The 17571-nt window shown below is 38.6% G+C and overlaps 2 protein-coding genes across 4 annotated transcripts in view; both read left to right on the forward strand.

Annotated features, from left to right (window-relative positions):
* GNAL (G protein subunit alpha L) overlaps nucleotides 1-17571 on the forward strand; it is a 158556-nt gene that overhangs the window by 129223 nt on the left and 11762 nt on the right. The window lies entirely within an intron of this gene.
* Nucleotides 12684-15379, forward strand: CHMP1B (charged multivesicular body protein 1B). Its single transcript, XM_011381290.2, has one exon. It carries the CDS (start codon nucleotides 12813-12815, stop codon nucleotides 13410-13412), a length of 600 nt encoding a protein of 199 aa, XP_011379592.1. The 5' UTR covers nucleotides 12684-12812; the 3' UTR covers nucleotides 13413-15379.

Genomic DNA, 17571 nt, shown 5'->3' on the forward strand with positions numbered 1-17571 from the left:
CCATGAGTGTGTCCAATCTCATCTGATCTCGGAAGCTAAGCAGGGTCCAGCCTGGTTAGTACTTGGATGGGAGACCACTTAGGAATACCAGGTGCTGTAGGTGTTAACAAAAATTTTTTAAATTTTTAAAAATAAATGAAATAAGGAGGTGAGTTTGGATTCGGTAAATTAAAAGTCTATTATCTCCATTTTACTGAGATGAAAACAAAAGCATCTAAGGTTACACAGAACTATACCATGCTAGACTATTACTTGATTTATCCACAATTTCAAATTTTAAACCTAAAGATTTTAAAGACTATTGTAGGCTAAAAGTTCAACAAATATTATGAGAGCATCAAATGTGTATCAGGCACTGCCAGATGCTAACTTATGAAAATGTTGAATCCTGGCTCTAAGCTTGTCACAGGGTACCCATTTTCCAGATCCTAAAGTCATTCTCATCAACTTTTCATTTCCACTTAATTTAGTTTGCAAATGAAAGCCAGAATAGTGTTTCTGTAGAGGTTCACATGGTTCGAGAAAGTAAAAAAACTCACAAAAGGGGAAAATATTTGTAAGTTATGTATCTGAGAAGAGACTTGTATCCAGAATACATAAAGAACTTTTATAACTCAATAATAAAAAGATAAATAATTTTATCTTTAATAATAGACATTTCCCCAATAAGATGTATAAATGGCCATTAAGCTCATAAAAAGATGTTCTATATCATTAGCCATTAAGGAAATGCAAATCAAAACCATAATAAGATACCACTTGACACACACTGGGATGGATAATCAAAATGTCAAATAAAACAAGTGTTGACAATGAAGTGGAGAAATTAAAACCCTCATATACTGCTGGTGGAAGTGTAAATGACACAGACACTTGGGAAACAGTCTGGCAGTGCCACAAAAAGTTAAACATAGAGTTACCATATGACCCAGCAATTCCACTCCTGGATATATATCTATCCAAGAGAATTGAAAACATATATCTACAGAAAAACTCCAAGACATATATTCATAGCAGCATTATTCGTAATAGCCCAAAAAATGGAAACAACCCAAATGCCCATCAACTGATGAATACAAAATTTTAGGGCCTTTCTATTTAATAGTAAGGGGACAGGAAACAGAGAGACAGACTCCATTTACAAGTGATGAATGATTGCAGGATAGAAGTTAATATTTGGGGGGCTAAAAAAATAAGTTTTTCTTCCACCTTATTATTTTCCACACAAGAATTCACATAGTATGAAAATTCCAAAGACAATGAGGGAAATATGTTACATTTTGGACAAAGGAGAAAAGGAAGATAATGAGGGCTTAGATTTTAAAGTGAAAATGGGCAATTTGCAGGTAATTGAGGAAGAGTGGAACACATTTGGCAGGTAAATTTTTGCTAGGCAACTCAGAAAACAATGGGACACCTCGGGCGGGGGATCTAATCAACAGGCTCCTGCCTAGAGTCTTCCAGTCTAATGCTAAGGTGATTATGCTAAGGTTCCCCTCCTAGATCAGGTTTTACATCTGAATCTCTTAGGCATGAAAGGGGGAAGGTCTGAATTTCTTTCTGAGTCTTTTGTTTCTTAATAACCAGCTTAAAATAAACATCCAAAAAGGCAGCTTTAGGGTGGCAAAACTTTGGTTCCCTTCAGTACTCCTTACCCTATAAAGTGAACTGTCTAATCTATGTGCTTGAGTGTGGTGACAATATAGGTACACGGTTGAGAATATTCAGTATAACACCTATAAAGCTTTAGGTTTTGCATATTCTTTATCTTTTTTAAACCAGTTCAAGAAAGAAAAAGGAAGAAAAGAAACGGAAAAGCAAAAATGCTTATTCAAAACATTGTTCCCATACTGAAAATATATCTTTCTCTAACAAAAATTGTTATGGAAATTGGCAGGTAAAAACTGTTTTGTCTGTTTAGGGGACTTTTCGGGGGTGTTTATTTTTTCTAGCCTTATTAAGATATAATTGACCTATATCAATAAGTAATTTTATAAGAAGTTATTTCCATAGGATTTTGAATTGTTCTCCATGCAGTGCCTGACACAGTAACATCTCATTAAATACTTGTTGAATAAATAACTAAATCTAATCAAGTTTTTTAAGCTCTTCATTGTGTATGGGTTAGTATGCCATTGCTCACTGCTCACATGGAATTATGGTTTACCATTGTGCCTGGAACAATGCCTGGCACATAGGTGATCAAAATATATTTGTTAAATGAATGGGCTTTCATATATAACTGTTCTTTTTCTTTCTCTACCATTCATAGTCCACCATTCTCAATATACAAAATCAGTTTTTCTAAAGTTCAAATAAAGGCGCAATAGCTGTTCATAGCAGCATTATTCAAAATAGCCAGAAACTGGAAACAATGCAAATGTCTATCATATGCTAGAGAAACAAAATGTGGCCTGTCCATAAAATGGGATATTATTACTCGCCTGTAAAAAGGAATGAAGTGCTGATACCTGCTACTACATGACCTCCTTTAGGGAGACTGTCCTACTGTCTGGAAGAAACCCAAACACTGTAGCAGTACATTACGGAGTACTCCCCTCCTCCTAATAAACAAGGAGAATGTGTTCATGATATCAAGAAATGTAATTAAAGCTTTTAAAATAGGATTTAGGGAGTAAAAAATGCTACTCTTTGATAATGCATATTAAAGCATTCAAAAAAGAAAAATCTTCCTTAAGGTAGTGTGTCAGTGATTAGAATTAAATGTCATTCTTACACCTGTGAAACAAAAATTTTAACTTCCACAGCTGAAAGTCTTTTTAAAAGAAAGGGTTGATTAGGCCAGTGCTAGCAAGAGAAAATGAGAAAGAAAAAAAAAACAGGTCCTGGGGCGTGAAGTCTAAATTACCAACAGTGCCAGGTGGGAAAGGCAAGCATGTCCACCATCCTGGAGATGCTGAGCGTTTTTATACGTCAAGTAGGGGGGAGAAATATGTAAGCCATTCTGAAAGAATTTACATTGGCTATCGATAAAGGGAGTGGGAGAAGCTGAAGCGAGGCCAGTTCTGGGACAGGTGCAAGGGACAGGTGCAAAGGACAGGGAAAAAGCGTTTGTTCCTGTGGATTAGCTGTGGGTAGTGGATGGGAAAGTTCCTGTGTAAACAAAAAGGGAAGGCTTCTGAGGTTTAATGGTGCCTAGCTATTCTCTTTTTTAGATAATGACAGAAATAGCCACCTGGAAGTTAATCTGGGGAATGTGAACAGTCTTGTTAGTTGGCCCTGCAGTCGTTAACTGATTAACCACTTTTGGTCTCTTCCTTCCACCCTATTCCTGCTGTAATTTAATTTCGGACATTTCAGAATTTTCTCCTTGTCATATGAAACTCCACTGATAATATAATAATTAGAATCTATGATATCAACAAAAAGCTACCTTTGAAATACAGGCTTTATTCTGTTATGATATTAACTTAGGGCAATCTAAGCACAAATATAATTTGTTTGCTTACAGTTTTATTCATATGACAACAATTAAGTGTTTGGTATGCCACCGTTTATTATTCTACTTCATATTAATGTGAATCCAGAGCGTTACACATGATTTCTGTGAAGAAGGAATGAAAGCTTCTTCATACCAGCTACCTGAGGCAGGTGGTAATGGTTAAGGAAAAAATCACCTTGCCGATACACGCAGTGTATAAATACGTCTGCTGAAACTGACAAGACTTAATAGATCGTTTTTCCATCTCAGATATCTTCAAATAAGAAACTCAGCATGAGGTGAACGTAGATCGGAAGGTCCATTTCTCATTCCATCTCTGTCTCTGACATATGGTCTTAATGTAGGTAGGAGGCAAGAGAACTAAAATGTTAAATCAAGCTATATTCCGAGACTGAATATGCTGATTAGCCCTGCAGCCAGACCATGAGAAAACCTGGATAACAAAAGAAGATTTCTGCTGAGATTGCTGACAACCCATTTCCCTATACCATGAAAGGAAAACAGGAAAAACAGTCTTCAAGTGGCTGCCCTACACAAAATGAAACCGTTCATTCCCTATGGCTCAAACCATAAGGAACCTACAGAGTAAAGGCTGGGAACTGCCATCAGGCCTTTCAAACTGCAACTCTTCCCCTTCCCCTTCCTCCCTGTATGTCGGTCGATATCACTGGAAATGGGTAAACAAAGTCCTTAAACTGTAACTCATGGAACTAAAGACTGATATATGAACTGGGTTCCCTGACACTCAGGACTTTTTTTCCCTTGTCTAGGCTTTTTGTCTTTGCTTTTCCCCTTCTCTAATAAACTTTTGGTTCTAACTTTGGCATGTGTTTGAATTCTTTCTTATGCGTAACCCTCTTCTCTCTCAGTGCAGAGCTTTGAGTCTCCCCCAACTCAGAGAACTTTGCCCTGTCCTGCATCAGTGTGATCTTAACAAGTCAATATTTTTGGTCTCTGAAAATAGAGCAGCTCACTGGGCATTCCCTCTCAGAGACTGTCTTGTCTGGAAGTCCTCAAAGCTCCTTTCTCCCCGCCCCCTAAGTCAGCCACATGCTTCTCATAGTTAACATCTTACAGTCAGCTCCCTTGTGAGGATGGGAAAATGGTGGGACCTCTTGGGAAATGACACACAATGGTGGACAGCTACAGAAAGAGGAAACACCAGAATGCTTCCAATAACCAGGAACCATATTGAATGCAGTTTGTGCCTGTTTTTTCAATTTTATTTCATGTAAATGACGTGGAAGAATTTGCAGTTTTGTACATTAGCATAAGTTGAAATTTAGTGAGCTTCGAATTCTTTTAACCCCTAAACTAAAAATTCATTTTCTTTCTCCTGCAGTATGCTAAAATTTACTATTCAGTATTATTTCCCAAATGTTAATCTTGGCTAGGATTAGTTATATTTAGGACATGGTTAATTATGTCCCAAGGCAGCCTAGTGATTTTCAGAAAAAAAAAATAGCTGCTAGAATGCTTCACATGTCAAATTTATCAGGGAAGCTCAGCCAGCACCTCTATGCTCTGATTATGGAGAGCCTTCCATGAGAAGAAATGCTAGGGGAAATAAATACTTCTGCTTTGTGGAACATTATAAATTCATCATGTCTTCCAATTATTTATCTACCCCCCAAGTTATTCAGTCCTGAGCCTTGAACTCAGTAAATATTTGTGGAATACAGGCATGAGCTGGTAGTTTCTAGCCCAACTCTATCAAATATAATAGAACAAGAAGGCATGTTCAGATATTTTCCATCAGATATTAATTCAGATATCTTGTATCTGATTACTTAATTTAAAGCCATTTTAAAGTTAATATTTCTTTTTAAAATGTCTATCTTTGGCCTCCTTTAGTCCACAAGTGTTACCGGAGAGTGAGGTTCCCCTCTTGACACTTTGTCCAGGCTCTTAATGTCTTGAACAAAGAATTGAGCAAGACGCCGAAGTACAGCAGCAAAAGCATAGCTTTATTGGAAGGGAAAGCAAGGCGACAGTACACTTCCAGATGTGGAAACGGGGCCCAAGCAAGATAAGCCCACAAAGGGCTCACGGGTTCAAAGGCCCAGTAACAAAGCCTTTGGGGTTTTTATTCCTACTTGCTGCGGGTTGTTACTTTTCTTAGAGGAGTGGGCTTTCTTGATTGACAACTAAGATGGACAGGACTCAGTGACTCATCGTTAGCTTTCTGTGCATGTTCATTCCCAGAATTCAGTATGTTATAATGATATTAATGACTTCCGGGCATATGCATTATATTATAATGACCGTACAATGAGGCTCAGGTGAATTGAAGGTCGTTGTGGGCTTCATTGCACATGTGCAAGTGACTGGCTGAAACTAGTACCCAATTTTCTGCTTACTTGTTTCCTTGTATGAGTTATTTTTAGCCCAAAAGTGCTTTCCGCCTTAATTGTGGGCAGACTGTGGCAGACCCTTTCTAGAATAGAATGACCTCAGTGTTTTGCAGGTGGACCCGAAACCCCCTATTAACTTTCCTGCCAAACCGTTTTTTCTAAGAGCCATGAACCCCTTCTTATTTGTATGGATGTTAAGGGACAGGAAGTCTCTTCGTACCTGCTTCCTGCTGAGCAGGGTTGTAGTCCCTGCCTATTGGGGTTTCATGGAGCTCTTTCCCTCTCTGCCTCAATCAGAACAGGGTCTCGGATATCCCAACAAAATGCCGCCTCTGTCCCTAGAGAAGGAAAGAAAGAAGATACAAACTTATTATTTAAATCATATATCTAGTTATGTCTCTATTAAGGGAGTAAAGGAAAACAAGCTTGGTTAATATGTTTCTTAAAGGAAAAAAAAAAAACCTCTTGAGTTAAAGGTCCCCTCCCCTCTCAGACTCTAAGGGCCTTGCCTGGCCTAAAGCCATTTCTGCCTACAATGGACCAAGAAGAGTGCTGAGCTTCAGAGATCCTTATCATAGCCAGGGGAGCAGAATCACCAGTTTCAGGGTAATTATCTGAGTTTGAGGGAGAGGGCCTCTTCCTCAAAGAAAGGAGGAAAGAAAAAAACTTAACTGTATACTTAAAAAAAACACACACACACAATTAAAAGTTCCGTAAGTACCTTTTGCAAATGATGGCCCCGTCTTGGAGAGAATTGAACGCTGTAATAGCACATTATAGAAGTATAGAAGTAACAAGAACACTTCAGCTTTGTTAGAGACTTTTTACATTATAACTATAAGTCTTAAATTATTTCCAGTAGGACTCATTGAGTTATTATAGTTGATTTCTAATACCATTTTGGTTCCTAACTAAAGATACCAACTTAAGCTAACAAAATGTTATGTTTTGGCTCAAAATGAAACTGCAGCTCTTTCTTGACCAAAAGATATTTCCAGGCTTAGCTTTGCATGGGCATTAATGGCCAGCGACTCCTTCCTTTATGTATATTGTGTAGGATAAACTAGAATTTGAAGACCTTTAAATTGTTCTCAGAATATGCAGTTGTTAGAACTCATACTCTCTATTCTATGACCCTGGGTATTTTAAATCACTTGACTTCCTTAAGTTTAATTTAACTACAACATGATGCACATAAAAGATGAGTCTTATGGCAGATCAAACACAGCATTAAGGATTTGAGTGTGTCAGTGACACACACTTATTCCCAGGAGCAGCAATAAAAAACACAAAGGCTGTTCCCCTCCACTGGCATCTCCTAGAACTCAATCTAATGTGGCCCTGGGGAAGCTCACAATTTGTAACCATCTGCTTCCATTACACACAGAAGATGCTCCAAGAGGAGGGTTTTAATATGCAACAAAATATACTGGCTAGTGTACACATTAACTATTTTTTAACTTATGAGTTGTAAGTTTTTAAAAAGTCATGTGAGAGTAGTCAGCTTCCAGTTTCCTGCAAAGGGTCCCAGACGCAGCCTGGCTGACTAGGGCAGCGTGCAATCCTGTCCTGTGCCAGGTTTGTAGTCATGAAATCACTCTCCATCCAGACCGATGTCTGCAGGATGACTTATCAATTTCCCAGTAGACAGCCAGGCAGCTGTTACACATTGTAGCGTGCTTCAAAGTAAGCTTTTCTTTAAAAGAAAAAAGAGGGAGTATAATAAAGATTTACTGTGAAGAATGGGAATCGTGATTGAAAAAAAGAATGCATGGCCTCTTTCAAAGACCATAAAATATTTCAGGTCTTTGTTCTCCTTCTATAGTTCTTCGGTTTCTGCTTGTATATTTTCTCTCCCTTTGCAGCAGGAGCTCCACCAAAGGAGTAGATTTTCTTACTGCAAAATATTCTGTAAATGGAGGAGTAATATATGCTGGCCACTAGTAATAATATAGAAATACACACAGTCTGCTTTCCCTGTTTTGCTGAATCTACTCCACATGTTCCCCCATGAGATTTGCAAACGTCCATTACAAACTGCTGGGGAAAAAAGGCAATTTAAATAATACATTTTTTTTCTCTTAGTAAACTTTATAATGAATCTATATAGATTGTTTCAGGGCTTTTTTTTTTTTTTTTTAATTTAATGGTTTTGAACAGCCTCCTCTGATACTAAAACCTAATAAAGGCATTATCACCAGACTATTAGATTATAGGCCCTCCTTTTCCATTGTTATAAATGAGGAAACTGAGACCTAAGAAAAGAGCTGGCCCAGTCTGGGTCACACAAGTAATCACGCAGCTTTGCCCAGGACAGACCAGAGCCCCGGCCTGACACCACAGCAGGCCACACTGCGTGCCTCTCCCTGCTGCTTTGGTGCTGCTTCCTTTGTTGGGAAAGCCAAAAAATCAAAATCATCTTAAAATAAGAGTGAACTAAAGAGAATCTGGAGTTCTTTTTTAAAAAAACCAAACTGGAAAATTAATGTTTAGAGACCATTTTTAAAAAAATAATAATTACTTCCACTGATTTTTCTAAATCCAGATTGTTCTTTAAGGCAAGGAGGACTGGGAAGGACTGTGGAGCCCCCTGCTGTGAAAAAGTAGGCCAAGGTGGTCATTACTTAATTCAGCACCAAAAGAAATCCTGGACTGTCCAGGGATATTTAGATTTAATTTCAGCCTACCATCAAATGGGTAGGTTGTTCAATGCAGAGAAGGAGCAACAGAATTCTTATGTCAGTACCGTAGTAGATGCCCAATTAGACCATCAGGACATAGGAAGGTAAGATTGGCCTAATATTCACTCCTGCCACCACCATGAGGACTAATAACCCAGATACTTACCAACCCTTACATGGAACAGTGCAGACCTCTCCTCATGTGCTGCTTCTCCATTTCCTTCTCTTTCTCATTTTCCTTTCTAAATCTTGACATATTAATATAATCTGAGGGACAATGCCTTTGCAATTTCCCAAGATTTGAGAAGTCTCATTGTTTTAAATTATAGCTGCATTCCTAAGTAAATTATAGCTGCATTCCTAAGTAAAAAGGTGATATAGAGAAAATATATATATAATATACCCAGTAATATATGTAATGTATTTTTTGAAAGGTCACCAAGTAGAGATATACATATCCAAAGCCATTTCCTTTGACTGCATTTATACCTTCAGTAGGAATTTATTGAGCATCTATGTGTCCCAGAGATTGACTGGTACTAGGTGCAAGGTTGTGAACCAAAATGTCACTATAAAAAGATCTAAAAGACAAACTGCTACTGAACAAATCAACATAAATATACACATAGATACAACTTGTGGTAAGTGAGGAGAAGTTTAGAAAAAGAATTCAAGGTACAACATTTCAATACCACTAGAAACCTACCTATGAAAATCCAGGAATATTTTAACACATACGATAACATTATTTTTCATATCCATTTCTTTCCTTTTTATTTTAGTGTTTTTAGATTTAGCAGATGATTCTTTTCCAGTGAAATCAAGCCATGGATCCTGCTTAAATATCTCAAGTTTAATCTTTTGTATTGGTTCAAAGGAGAGAAAAGAAATAGGCCATATGTGCCAAATTATAGCAAATTTTTCCCTGTTTTAGGATAAAAATAATTAACTGATTCAAAGCTATATAATTTGCACTCTAACAGTATATGACATTGCCCATTTCTTTCTAAAAGTGGATATTATAGTTTTTGCCAGTATCCCTGTTGAAAATGGTATCAAAAAATAAAAATAATAATTAACTGGTTTGATTTTGATTCCTGGCTTTCTAGAAATGTCTGCATGCTATTCGAAATTTTCTTACAGTCCCTAAATTAAACTTTCTACTTTGGCTATGAGTGTCAGAAGGCGGCAGTGTTACTGTAGAAGTTCTGACTGTTCCAGTGACTGTAGACTGTGTATTTTTTTTTTATAGCATGAATTGTATCCAGAAGGTTCTCATGAGCAACCAGCATTGTTGAAGGACCAAAGTCTCCTTTGATAATCTTTCAGAAACCCAAAGTAATCTCCCGTTGACTAGATACATGAAAAGAAAGCATACTAATTTGAACAGACCCTGAAGGTTTTCACCCTCAATGGAATGTAAATAATGGGGAAACTTGGAGAGAGGATATAGCTATAGAGAAGGGGGTCATCCAGGACTATTCCTGAGTCTGACTTGAAAAACAAGGTGAATGGAGGTGCCATTTAGCAAGTAAGGGTTAGCAGATTTGTGGGGAAGGACTGGATGTTCAGTAAATTGGAGGAGCTGCCAAACGGTCTTGCGCCCTGAATTTTCTAGTGTCAGGAGATGGTTGGGTATATTGGAGCTCAGAAGAAAACTTGGTCTAGAAATGTAAAAGTGAGAGTCGTTAGTATAGATCACATGGAACACAGTGGGGATGGCTAAGGATGTTATGGAAGAAAGAAAACGACAGGAGGCCTAAGGAATGTACCTAGCTCAGGGAGGATGGGTAGCCTTCTTCTCTGCCTTCTAATTTGCTCTGAAAATATAGCTCCTGGAACTCCACCTCATTCTCTAGACTGTCTGACCAGCTTAAAGAGCAGATCTGCCATCATTCAATGAATGTAGCTTCAGTGGATGTTGACTTAACAACCTTACTTAGGTCATATTAACCTTGCAGTCAACGCAACTTCTCAGACTTCTCAGAACAGCTGGTAAATCGACTTCTTTTAATCCAAAGATAGATTTATTCTTGTTAACTTATTGGATTCCCCACTGTTTTATTACTGGTCCCCGCTCTATCTGTGGAATCCTATTTCTAACATTCCGCAGATGGGTTGTCACAGGCCAGTTGCTTTGCTCTCGTAGCTTCAGTTTCCTTACCCATAAAGTGAGGTGTTAATTGTGTCTATCTCATAAAGTTTGTGAGGATGAGATAAGTTAATTCATATGAAGTGCCCAGAACAATGCCTGGCACATCATTGCTTAATCAATGTTGTCATTATCCACATTGTCTATCAAAGTTTCTAATAATTATATTGCAAATGCTCTCACTGAATTTGAATGTCATTAAGCAAACTATAGAACATGGTTAAGGAACTAGTTTGCTAAGTGCAAGGAAAGCCAGGGACCCAAAAGAAAAAGAGGGTAGGATGAGAGTAAGGAGAGAAGGGGGCGCAGGCCCTCTAGCCCCCACTTTAAACAGATTTCTTCTCTTTATTTTTTTTAATATTCTGTTTCTAGAAATGTCACATGTGAAGAAAGAGTTCTACTTTAGGGGAGAGAAAAGTAATCTTGGCTAAGTTGCTAACTAGGGTAATGTCCTAGCCTCTGCCAACCACAATTCAGTTCAGCAAAGCCTTATTGTATGTAGTACCTACTATGTGCAAAGCACATGAGAGAAAAGGGATAAGACTTCTCTGCTTCCACTTGATTCATAATACAATTCAGTGATTTGTCTCCATAGACTCCATGCCAGGAGGTCTGCCCTGTGTGCTATGGCAGAGGTGCAGAGTACAGTGGCATCACAGAGGAGGAGGGTCCTGGGAGGCTTCATGGCGGTGTTTTTTGTGGAGGGGCAATAGGCAAAGATGAATGGAGTGGAAGCCCAGGCAGCAGGGACAGTGTACATAGAGGGAAGAGCATCAATTCTCATTTTCCACACTGATCAAATGACACAAATGATGCTCAACTTCCAAGCTTCGTTCTGGTTTAATTGGCATATAAGGAGAGAGAAAGAATAGGGAGCGTGGGGACCCACTCTGCCATAGAGCAGTTCAGCTTTTCTGCCCAGGTTTTGGAACAACAGAGTAAGGTAATAAGAGTTGCGATTTAGGAAAGTTCATGTGATACCAGAACAACTTTAATTTTGTGGTTCAAGACCCTTGACTAGTTATCACAGGAGGCCCAAAGGGATGATAAGATTCTGGATTAAAATGATCTCTAAACAGAATTAGCGCTTAGTAATCATTTTCAACCTAGCTCATTAGGGCAGGCTAGGTCTTCTTATATTTTACTGTTGTATCTAAAGAATCTAAAAGAAAAAAGCTCCGGGACACATTGCTGCCATCTGAAAGCCCGCATTTTTAAAGGGTATAATACATAGTGACAGTTTTGATATATGCAAGTGGGTGTGCGTCCCAATACTTCACCATTCTCTGCTAGCATAATTTAAAATGACAATTTAGCATGTCAAACTTAAGTGTGAGTGAAGTTCCTTGGATATTTATAAAACATCAAATGGATAGAATCATGTCAGCAATTGATGGAGTTTTTTATTACTAAATCACAGAAGGATTTTTGGGTGATAGTTGCTGAACTTCCAGCCATGGTATTAATGTGCTGATCCACGGTTTTGAAGGCATTTTCACTCATCGGTGAAATAATAAATAAAAGGATATCACAGGACTCCCGTCTAAATTGTAGTCAAAGACTGAGACGTAGGACAATGATACAACTTTTGTTTTTTAATGTATTAACAATCCATAGTTTCGGGTTCCCCTAAGAAAATGGAAGTTACCCATGCAAATAACGAAAGCTTTAGCCTGCTGACTTAGTTGACTGTTTGCTGTTTTTTAATCCCTCTGCCCAGAAAGCTTAAGGTTTGCCAAGTTTGGAGTTTGGGTATTTTTAGGTGCAGATCTAGACACATCCTGTACGTTTCAGTAGATATATGCCTAAGAAAGCGTGTGTGAACACGAATTTTTGTGTCTACTAATGCTTAAATACTTTAAAAACTGGGCGGAACTCAGTGAAGAGAGCAAGCGCCGCAATCAGCCCGGACTACGTCAGCGTGACCAGTCGGGTGCTCGGGGACATCCCCTGGCGCCTTCCGCCCCTCCCCGCCCCTGGGCCCGTGCGTCTCGCGGGTCCCGCCTCCCGGCGCCGGGCTCTGACGTCACCGTCTGCGCCGCGCGGCAGAAACAGGAAGTGCAACCAAAACAAAGGAGCGGCAACCGGGAGCGGACCTCCCTTCTGCCTCCCTTCGGCGTACCTCTGGGCCTCGGCCGCTGACTCCGACGAGCCGTCTGACTATGTCCAACATGGAGAAACACCTGTTCAACCTAAAGTTCGCGGCCAAAGAACTGAGCAGGAGTGCCAAAAAATGCGACAAGGAGGAAAAGGCCGAAAAGGCCAAAATTAAAAAGGCCATTCAGAAGGGCAACATGGAAGTTGCGAGGATACACGCTGAAAATGCCATTCGCCAGAAGAACCAGGCGGTGAATTTCTTGAGAATGAGTGCGCGGGTCGATGCGGTGGCTGCCAGAGTCCAGACGGCAGTGACGATGGGCAAGGTGACCAAGTCAATGGCCGGGGTGGTTAAATCCATGGATGCGACGTTGAAAACCATGAATCTGGAAAAGATCTCTGCCTTGATGGACAAATTCGAGCACCAGTTTGAGACGCTGGACGTCCAAACGCAGCAAATGGAAGACACGATGAGCAGCACGACGACGCTGACCACTCCGCAGAACCAAGTGGATATGCTGCTCCAGGAAATGGCAGACGAGGCCGGCCTAGACCTCAACATGGAGCTGCCGCAGGGGCAGACCGGCTCCGTGGGCACCAGCGTGGCCTCGGCCGAGCAGGATGAGCTATCCCAGAGACTCGCCCGCCTGCGAGATCAAGTGTGAGGACAGAACCCACCCAAAGGTTTCCTGGCTGTAGCCACATTCTGAAATGCTCTCTGTATTAGAGCGATACTGTATACACTAGAAACTTTGAAAATGCCAGAATGCTGAAATTCTCTTAAAATGCTTCTACCTTTGGGTTTACAGTGCTCTCTTTCACAGTGCTCTCTTTCACTTACATTAAGAAATTCCAGGCTTTCTCCACTCGTAACTGGATTTTAAAGTTCTGTATAGCTTGTGATGATGTGTATTTTTATAGCTACCTTTTAACAGGACTAGTTAATTTGGTGTTTATGAATCTCAAAGTTTTGATCAAAATTTTAGTTCCCGTGTATTCAGTTTTCTGCCCGGATTATCAAAATCGAAGAATGTGTTGTTGTTTTTTTAATATAGTGTAATTAATAATATGTGGAATTGACACGTGCATAAGAATTAGAGGGAAATGATTACTTTGATTACAGGACTAGCAACACCTCGTTCAACTTATTTAATAGTGCTTTTTCTGTGTATCCTTTTTTTCCCATCAAAAGGAGACTACAGTTGACTATTAATCTGTCCTCATAACTTACACTAAAATTACAATAGGACGTTCTCGCATAATACCTTTTTACTGTTTATGTAAATTCTGTAAATTTTTTGTGTGGTAGTTGTCTTATAACTGGAAAAATGCCACATAACTTCCATTTATTATAAGGAAAAATTATTCAATTATGTTTTTATTTACTGAAGTTCTTTTTAAGACAACGTTTAACATATAACAGTTTCTTTCAAATGAAGTTCTCTAACACATTTCTAGTTATTTTCCTATTTCAACACTTTACTTAGACTTCTTATAAAGTATGTTAATTAGCATGGCAGTCATATTACTCACTCTAACATTGCCAAAGAACTGTGATTGTTTTGAGACAACTCTGGGACTGTGTGTGTGGGTTTTATTTTGACTTTAACCAAAATTAGAAATAAAATTAGAACAGCATTTTACGTTCTGTTTGCATTTATTATTTTGTCCTTGAAATAACTTTAATAACCTTGGAAGTACAAGTTAGAATGTTTTACTTAGCCATGCAAATAATTTATACATGCAGCCAGCTGGGACTCCTGGGAAGACAATTCAGGATTGGACAGCAGGCTTGCCGCTTAAGGCTAGAACTCAGATGTGCTGCCTTCCATCTTCCTGGAATGGCAGCGTGTATTTTCTGGCTGAAAAGTAAAGCCTGTAGCAACCCACCACTTTCTCATAGCCTCAAAACATGGAGAACATCGATTTGCTTTTGCCTGGCAAGTATGTTAATCTAAGTGAAATATTTATGAATATGTTAAATTATCCCCTTTTCTTCACTGGAAGACTTCTCCATAAGAGAATTCCACTGTTTCAGAAAATAATTATAGGGACTTCCAGGCCCTTTGAAAGATTCATAACCAAGTATTCATTATAACATGTTTTCCAGTGTGAATGGAAAGGGGGGAAAAAAACATACATGCAGATGAGAGCTGATCCTATGTTTAAGTGTCTTTACATCTGACTGGATGTTGTTCTGAACTCTGTAAGGGACACCTGTCAATTGCCCCATGTGTTTCTAGAACTTGCCCCTTTTTGTGTCTCCTCTCATCCACACGATTGCACAGAGGCAACTGAGTACAGCATGAGTCATAACCCCTCTTTAGACGGGAAAAAAAATTAAAACTTAAAATATAGCTTAGTGTCGAACCCTTTGGTAAATTAAAGACCCTTTTATAGTGCAGATATTCCCAACAATATTAATATATTTTGTGAGATTAAACAATGCTTATATAAGCTTGAATTTTCTTAAAATGTTCATTTCAAACTATATGAATGAATGTTTTTAGAAACCATAAATATTATTTTCAAAAGCGTATTAGGCCCATGAATTATTTCATCATTTTTGCAGTTGATGAAATGCTGAAATGTAAACCATGGAAGTTTGTCAAATAAATCATTTTAAACTGAATGTCCCTGCAGATGAGTTTGCATTGTGTTTAAAAAGCTATTTAGGAAAAAGAATTCAGAGTAGATTTGGTTCAGAAAGCATGGTATTTTTTGACACTCACCCTTACCACCTGAATTTGTTAGGTTACCATGGAATTTTCATGCATATTTCTGGAAGCCCTAACTATTCTTTATTGTAACAGTTTCTTCATGCTGACAAGATTCTTTTTCATATTGAAACTTCCTCAGGTGAAAGAGATACAATTTACAAAAAGATTCAATTCAAACATACCAAGGAAATAGTTAATCTTCCATGCAACTACTAATACAGTTTTTACTTTTTCTTTTTTTTTCTTTTCTTTTTTCCTGCCTTCAAATGCACAAGTTCTAACATGGATTTAGAATAAACTTTTAGAGATCAGGCAGATCGTGAATGATTTGGAGGCCAGATTAAAAGTGTGGACTTTACCCTGGCGAAAGAAGCAGGAGCGTGAGTCATCAGAACCTATATTGTACAAATGAAAAAAAAATTAGAGCCTAGATAGAGTAGGGTGACAGTAAAAATGGAGAGGAAACTGCAGTGCTTCTCAAACTCTGCTGTGCACATGGGTCTGCTTAACCTGGAGATGTTCAGCTGCACACCCTGATTTCCAGGTCTGCCAGTGCTGCTGCTGCAGCTGGGCTGAGGACTGCCTTTTAAGTAACATGGATCTAACCCTGCTGCACATTAGAACTGCCTGGTACTTTGTCATTGTATAGGTCATCTTTCCCTCCACAAGATTTCTATATCATGAAATAAATGTCAATAATACACTGAGAAAACATTTTTACTTGCCTTGACAGAGTTCCAGCTTGCTACATTTTTCACAAAAGAGATGTTAAATACATTTTAATTTAGTTGGTACTTTTTCTCAGATCCAGTTGTTTAAAGGCACTTAGAATAGTTATCATCATTTCATGATCCCTTCCTTGTCCCTTTTCATGATCATGTCCATGGACCTAAGAATTCTGTGACTTGAGTTATTTTAGTGGGTGAGAATACAGCAGATGAGAAATAAACAATGAATTGCTGTTTTGTGCCAGTATCATCAAACAGAAGGAAGGTCTAAATGATGAGAATAAAAATGCATCTGCTAACATGAATATCCTCAGCTGTAGCAGGAAATAATAAAAATCAAAGTAAATTGCTTTTTTAACATTTTTTTATAGTGTCCATAATGAGGGTGTTTTTCTACAATGGTAATTTGGTATTGTCTTGCAACTCTGTATCTAGTGTGAGTGAATGGTCTATAAGGGAGATTCTTTAATCTGGTTAATATTTTGGCTTAACAGGCAGTGGCATATTTAAGAAGACGATGTTACTTTAAAATGTAGTCCTATGCAATTCTGTATATGATTTGGGAGACCCTTTAAACTCATCTCTCTATATATTATCTTGGGAGCCCCGATTTGAAGTACTTCTACAACATGCTGGGGAATATGTGGATTGAATCAAAGATTTGGGCTAAAGGCTGGCAGAAATACACTACTGTAGATTTTTATTTTATTCCTTTATTCATTAGAGAGCCTTTCAAAGAAAAAGGGAACACATTCACATTAGCGGGGAATTTTCACATTTTATTTTCATTGCACAAACTTGAAATTCATGAACTCAGACTACCTTTCAGCATCATTAACACTGCAGAAGATACTTTGGAAATGTTCATTGATGCTTTTCAGGTCTCGCTTAGATGGTTAAGTGTCAGAGCTGGAATGTACTTTGAGTATCCATCCTGGAGACTTGGGATGGGAAAGGAACTTGACATCTTTGCTCTGTCATCGGCATCTCTGAACCACTTATTTTTAACAGCGTTCAGGAAGGTACTCCCACCACTTTTTTTGGAAGGCACTCTTTAATCACATCTATCAGGAACTTCTGATATTTTTTAACCACATTCCATTGTTTCCATTTATACTAGTTATTACCATCTGAATAAATTCACCCACCTCCCTCTACCCTATCTGCATCCTGATACGAAATTGGTTGCTTCCTAAATTCTAACTATAGCCAAAGTCTTCATATTTAATTTTCAAGTCCTTCCAGCCCTTTTAATCGAAGACAATTAGTTTCTGTGTCACATGTCAGTATTTTATGTCTCCTGCCAAGAGGACAGCTCATTTCTGAATCAAATTATCAAAGCCCCCAGAGGGGTGGGGAGCAGCCTACCTCCGCCC

This window comes from Pteropus vampyrus, unplaced genomic scaffold, assembly GCF_000151845.1.
Source record: "Pteropus vampyrus isolate Shadow unplaced genomic scaffold, Pvam_2.0 Scaffold434, whole genome shotgun sequence".
In the NCBI taxonomy this organism is placed as follows: Eukaryota; Metazoa; Chordata; class Mammalia; order Chiroptera; family Pteropodidae; genus Pteropus; species Pteropus vampyrus.

What these genes read in the sequence shown, in the direction of transcription:
- CHMP1B (XM_011381290.2), top strand. Translation starts at nt 12,813, where the DNA reads ATGTCCAACATGGAGAAACACCTGTTCAACCTAAAGTTCGCGGCCAAA.